The 6,350-nt window shown below is 60.0% G+C and overlaps 1 protein-coding gene across 1 annotated transcript in view; it reads left to right on the top strand.

Annotated features, from left to right (window-relative positions):
• The first annotated feature begins 1,447 nt into the window (after positions 1 to 1,447).
• The window catches only part of DAO (D-amino acid oxidase), a 9,975-nt gene continuing 5,072 nt past the window's right edge, over positions 1,448 to 6,350 (top strand). The window contains exons 1-7 of the mRNA XM_009636164.2: positions 1,448 to 1,471; positions 3,072 to 3,277; positions 3,426 to 3,540; positions 3,873 to 3,949; positions 4,392 to 4,457; positions 5,301 to 5,355; positions 5,842 to 5,946. Coding sequence (XP_009634459.1) covers positions 3,084 to 3,277; positions 3,426 to 3,540; positions 3,873 to 3,949; positions 4,392 to 4,457; positions 5,301 to 5,355; positions 5,842 to 5,946 — 612 coding nt within the window. The 5' untranslated portion in view covers positions 1,448 to 1,471; positions 3,072 to 3,083. The remainder of the gene's footprint in view (positions 1,472 to 3,071; positions 3,278 to 3,425; positions 3,541 to 3,872; positions 3,950 to 4,391; positions 4,458 to 5,300; positions 5,356 to 5,841; positions 5,947 to 6,350) is intronic.

The following is a 6,350-nucleotide window of genomic DNA, read 5'->3' as shown; positions in this document are numbered from 1 at the left end:
CCCCTGGGCACGGCGCGGGTGGCGCTCCCCACCGCCCCAGCAAGTGTCGGTAGGGTCTGAGCTTGACCCCTAAAAGCACCCGAAGGGCTTCGGGGCGCAGCCGCCGGGAGCATCCTTCAAAGCGGACGGAAGAAAGTGCGAGGGGTCAGCGGTGCCAAAAGCAAGAGGCAGACGAGTAATGGGGTAATTAGCGTAAGAGGCTTTGCTGGTTGTATGTAAAGCCCTTAATAATTCAGGCTGTTGCCTTTCCCCCTCCATCCCTGCCACGCTGCAAAGAGGAGCTGTGCCTGAGCACCCAGGGGTGCGGACACCCAGGGCTCGGACGCCGTCTGCCCCAGGGGGTTTCTCCTGGCAGCATCCCTGGGAGGGTGCGATGATGATGAGGAGGCACCCGTGGCGGACGAGCCTCCTCCTCCACAGCATCCGCAGCGGGATCCCAAGCTGTAACTTCGCCAGCTGCCACCCTCTGGAGCACCCTCCAGGCAGCCGGGATGGGGCCGGAGGGAGGACGGTGGCCCCCGCAACGATGCTCCAGGTTGGAAATGTGTGCGAGTGCTGCTCGGCTGCCAAGCATTAAAGGTACCAGGTGCTTAAAGCCCTGAGAACCTGCAGGCTCGGCCCTCCTGCGCCGTCCCTGTTGATCTCTCGGGGTAAAGCATCCTTCTGCTCAGGCCAGCGTACGCCTGCCCGTGCCTTTTGTGGGACTGAATTCCTGTCGCAACCCTGGCCCGGGACGCCGGAGATGTGTCCACAACCTGACTGTGCGGGAGAGGAGTTCCCATTTCTTTTATCCTCATTACCTCTCTTATAAAAGCTTTAGGCACAATAAAATCCATAATTGTAGCAACTCTGCCCGAGCACCGCCTGTGCTTCCAGGCCTGCTGGTGTTGATATCTGCGCCGACAGAAACCAGAGCCCAAAGTTGTGAGTTTTATGAAGAGAGGGGCGGCTTAGAAATGAGAAATGAAACCATCTGAGCCCTGAGAGGGGGCCGCGGGGCGGCACAGTGCCTGGGGTCTGTCGTGAAGGCGGCAATGCCGTTTCTCTCTTACCACGTGAAAATCAACACCAAAGCACCCAATTTTCCTGCATCCCGCAGGAACCCAGTGGGCTGGGGAATCCCGTCCCCATGTCCCCATCCGCCGGGAGCCGTGGGGGCAGCCAGCAGTCACCATGGTGACAAGTGTCAATGGTGGCGTTTTGCCACCGAGCGTGGTGACCCTGTTTTCTTTTCAGAGGAGCGACTCCGGGGCCGGCTGCCAGCAGCGTGCGGGGTCCGGCGCGGGGAACTCCACCTCCCTGGGTCTGCAGCAAAGACTTTGGCCCCGTTGCCCAGGGGCGGGCTGTGATCCCGCTGCCCTTGGCACTTAGACCTTGCACTGCGGGCAGTTTGCTGGGCTGTAAACAAGCCGCCCTGAGAAGGTGGCTCTGAAAACCTCAGCGGCTGCCCCAAGGACCACGCACTCTGCAGGTAAGCTGCTGAAAAACCTGTGTTTCTGTTATTTATTGACCAGCTGGGCAGATACCCCCTTGGCTGGTGCTGCAGGGGCAGCCCCGGGCGAGTCCCCAGGGCTGCAGGTAGAAGAGATGGCCCTGGTTCCTGCTGGCCGTGGGTTAGCAAACCGCAGCAGATGGGAAGCAGCGTGGCTCTCCTGCTGCCTTCGGTGCTCCGCCGTCCCCATGACTCATCCCTCCATCCCAGCAAATGTCAGTCCCGCTGCGGGCAGCCTTTCGCAGCAGAGATGCTGTGCTTCACCTTGTCCAAATAAAACTATGGGCTGGAATTTACTCACGCTGCCCAGAACCGGGTCTGGCGTGCTTCTGGCATCCTTCCCCCTACCCACACGCTGGCAGCTGAGCGTCCAGGGATGTGACCCAGGCTGAGGTCGCCTGCCCCGTTGTACCCCCAGCCCTTCCTCGAATTGGTCCTTGGCTGCTCTCTGCCCAGACGGTGACCACAGGGCTTTTGCCAGGCTGCAAGGCAGGAAAGCTCCATGGAGGGGGAAGAGCCAGGGGACCAATGGGGGGCTGCAGACCCTCCTTGCAGCTGGCATTTCACAGAATCCCAGAATGGCAGGGGTTGGAAGGGCCCTCCGGAGACCACCTAGTCCCAACCCAGTCCAAACCAGGCAGGGTTTGAATACCTCCAGAGAAGGAGACTCCACAGCCCCCCTGGGCAGCCTGGGCCAGGGCTCGGGCACCCTCCAAGTAAAACAAACAGCGGTTACAAACTGCGGTTTTCCCAGCCGGTGCCATTGGGGTGGTGGCACAGCCGCCCTCACGTGCAGGCAGCCCCGAGGGCAACAGCGGCGCGAGGAGCCGTCCTTGCATTTATCGCATCTGGCGTTGCTCCCTGGAAAACACCCGTTGCTTCTCATTTCCTTTATCCATGCCCACCTCTTCTGTCTCCAGCCCCTGCCAGGGGCCGGGGAGAACTAGGAGAGCCATGGAGTGGGATTGGGGAGAACTAGGAGAGCCATGGAGCGGGGCTGGGGAGAATTAGGAGAGCCATGGAGTGGGGCTGGGGAGAATTAGGAGAGCCATGGAGCGGAGCTGGGTCACTGGGCATGGAGGGTGCAGGCTGTCCCATGGGAGATGCTGGGAGTGGGGGGGGGCACCCACCTCTCCCCAGCTGCTTGCCCTCAGCGTGCTGGCTGCTGGAAGGGAGAAAGGGGAGGATGCCAATGGCCGTGCCGCTCTGCCCTGCGCTGCCGCAGGGCATGAAGCAACCGCGGCTCTTTCTGCCAGGCAGTTACCGCTCACTGGCCACAGCGTGCCCAAGGGGAGAGCCAGGGACGCTGCTGAGAGCAATGGAGAAACGTTCCCCTGCCGCCGTGGCAAACTACACCCCCATGATTTCAGTGCCTGGTTCAGGTGTTGGAGAGGACTTGGGGGGCTTTACAAGAAATGCACACAAATGCACCAAGGGCAGCTCAGCCCCTTCCCTGAAGCTCCAGCCTCAGAGCCGAGGCCAGGTCGGGTCTGGCAGGAGCTGATGCCCTCCCTCCCGGGAAGCCCTGGCTTCTCCAAGCAGCTCCCCGGTGCTGCCCTTCAGGCGTTTTCCCCCGCAGAGAGCCAGAGCCATGCGTGTGGCCATCATCGGGGCCGGCGTCATCGGCCTCTCCACCGCCCTGTGCATCCATGAGCAGTACCACAGCCTGGTGCCCTCCCTGGAGCTGGAGGTCTACGCAGACCACTACACGCCCCACACCACCAGCGACGGGGCGGCCGGCTTGTGGCAGCCCTACCTGAGCGACCACGGCAACCTGCAGGAGACGTACGTGAGGAGGAGGAGGAGGAGGAGGCTGGTGCCATGATGTCGTGTCCCCCCCCCAGGCTTGCCCATGGGTGCACAAGGGGCTGAGCTCTGTGGGGCTGAGCTCTGTGGGGCTGGCAGAGCCACCGCTCTCCTGTTTTCATTGCAGGCTCTGGAATAAAGAGACGTTCGATTACCTCCTCGGGCACCTGGGCTCACCGGCAGCGAAGGAAATGGGACTTTTCCTAATTTCTGGCTACAACCTGTTTACGCAGCCGGTGCCGGTAAGGAGCAAGTCACAGCCAGGGCTGGGAAGGGCTCCAGCTCGGAGGCTGCCCGGGGGCAGGCAGGGTTGTACGTCTTCCCAGACAATGCTCTGAATGCTTCTGAATCCTTCCAAGTTTGTCTTGTGACAGTTTTCCTGGGACTCGCTGTTTTCTGTGCCCCTGATGCAGTATTGGTACGAAGTAAGGGCTCAGCCCTCTGGCTGTGGCATGCCTGCACCCCTTTGGGGTGGGCTGAGTGGTCAGGGTGTGTGTCCCCTGCTGCCTCCCTCCCACGGCAGGCATGGCAATTCGGGGTCGTTAGTGAGCTTGGACCTTTTTCCCTCTTGCAGGACCCATCTTGGAAGAACATTGTCCTGGGATTCAGGAACTTGACACCAAAAGAGCTTGAGCTCTTCCCTGGCTACAGGTATTTTCCAGTCTGTTTTCCAGAGACTCACCGATGTGCTTCCCCCCCGGCAGGACAGGTATGGCTGGAGGGTCCCAGGCGCCTCCACGTCAAGGGGCGGCGAGGACGAGAAACCACAGGCGCAGAAGTGGCCTTGCTTTGTTACAGCTGCTTCCCTTAAAATAAGTAGGAAACACCTCAAGCAAGCCCAAAAAAGCAGCAGCCCAGCATGGAAACCATGCCAGGTCCTCTCTTACTTCACCAGATAGTGTCAAACTGGGGGAAGAAAATCAGCAGAAGGTGTTTTGTGCTGTAAGCAGAGGGGAAAAAACCCACGCGCTTGTGCAAGGGGGATTTGGGGTCCCAGAGCTGCAGCGGCCGTTGGGAACACCGAGGCGGGAGGCGGCTGCTCCTGTAAAGCTGCTCCGGATCCTTATGGCTTCCTCTCCTCGTCTGGTTTCAGCTACGGCTGGTTCAACACGGCGCTGATTCTGGAGTGCAGGAGCTATCTGCCATGGCTCAGCACCCGGTGAGTGCGGAGCCGCCACGGCGCTGGCGCTGGGGCTGGGGCTGGGGCTGTGCCGGTGCGGGATGGCTGCTGCTCCCCCTGAATCCTCTGGTCGGTGGGATGTGGGAGGCGGGTGTGGATTTCCATCCTGCACGTCAGGTGCTGCCCCGGACCCTTCTCTCATGCCAGGTTGGTGGCTGAGTTTAGGCAGCACTGATTTTAGGTGGCTGCCCCGTATCCGGCTGCATCTCCTGACCTGCTCAGCCTGAAAATGCCAGTGCTGGGGGCTTCCACGTGCCAGCACCCACAGGGGACCTGAGCACCCTCCCCTGCTCTCCGCAAGCCTCACCCCATGCCTCACAGCAGCGCAGGGGTGAGGGCATGGCGGGATGAGCTGAAGGAGAGGGGAGGCAGGGATGCATCCCTGGGGAGTGGGGAAAAGGGTCTGGAATCCTGGCTCATTGCCCCAGGGGGGTAACAGACCCCCCATTGTATTTTTGCATGATAAAAATCCAAGTAATGGGATACTTAGAGCTGCATCTGAGCACGTTGCAGCTTTTAGCCATGGGAGTACTGGGGGCTTGGGTTTGTTTTTGTAGTTTCTAACATGGAGCGGGTGCCCTAACCGCAGCAGAAGACCTGGGCTCTGCTGCAGGGCTCAGCAGGACAGATCGGCTCGGTAGCTCTGGGCCGTTAGGGGAATGCGCTAATGACTGGAGCCATTTAGGAACCGCCAAGAAGACCCCAGCTGTTTATGACAGGGAGCAACAAGCCATACCTGCTCTGGGTATCAATTACCGGTGCTAATTTGAACAGTACATTTGCTTTTAATTTGCTGGTAACAAATGAACTCGTTCTTCCCAGGTTAACGCAGAGAGGAGTGAAGTTTTTCCATAAGAAGGTTGAATCCTTCCAGGAGGTGAGTGGCGATGTTGAGCCGGGGCAGCGGGCACAGCCCCATCCTGGTGAGGAGAAGCAGCGTCCAGCAGGCACGTGCTGCTCCGGGATGTCCCTGCCATGGGGGTGATGGGCCAGGGAACAGCAGCAAGACTATGCCACGACCCAGGAAACAAATTCTACCGGGAAAGATAAAGGCTCTTGGGCATCAAGAGGTGGCTGAGAGGGGACAGAGCAGTGCATTTGGCCGGCACTGAGCAGAGATGCAGCCAACCATCAGCATGGCTTTCCCCTTAAACTGCAAGTGCTCTCCTTGCTTGCATACTTGGGGTCTCTGCGGGAGCCGTGCTGGGGAAGCTACGCCCTGGAGCTGGCCCTTATGGTTTATTCATGACCAGACTGTTGGACCGAGTGCCCGGCTTGGCTCCGATGCAGGAATCTCGTGCCCGCCGTGGGTAGCATCCTCGGGAGCATCCCTGCTCACCGCGCCGCATCTGTCTCTCATTAGATGTTTGCCCAGGGCGTGGATGTTGTCATCAACTGCACCGGGGTGCGTGCGGGGGAGCTGCAGCCCGACCCGGAGCTACAGCCCGGCCGTGGGCAGGTCATAAAGGTGAGGTGGGCGCAGGTCTTGTGTCCCCCCTCTTTTATCCAGAGGAGCCATTCATTAGCCACCTTATGAGATAAGTCCCCTGGGGCAAATTGAGGGCTTGTGGGCTGGACCCACGCTGGCATCAGGTCCTGATGCCCAGCAAACGATGGTCATATAAAACCCTCATGTGGGGTGGGGGGCAGAGCAGAAATCCTGGCTCCCGTTCAGCCGTGGGGATGCCCCGAGTCTCCAGACCCTTTCTTGGTCGGGTGAAGGTGGGGGGAGGCCAGAGGCATACCGCTGGTAATAAACCCACATAAAATCCTTGGGAGAAGAGGAAGATTATTTGGGGAAACGCAGATTCACGTGAGGTAGGAAGCTCCTCTGTTTGCCTACCTGCCCTCCCATCTCCCTGCCTTCCCATG

This window comes from Egretta garzetta, unplaced genomic scaffold, assembly GCF_000687185.1.
Source record: "Egretta garzetta isolate BGI_Z169 unplaced genomic scaffold, ASM68718v1 scaffold330, whole genome shotgun sequence".
Taxonomy (NCBI): Eukaryota; Metazoa; Chordata; class Aves; order Pelecaniformes; family Ardeidae; genus Egretta; species Egretta garzetta.
Note: the sequence above shows the minus strand (reverse complement) of the source record. Positions and strands in the feature narration are given on the sequence as shown.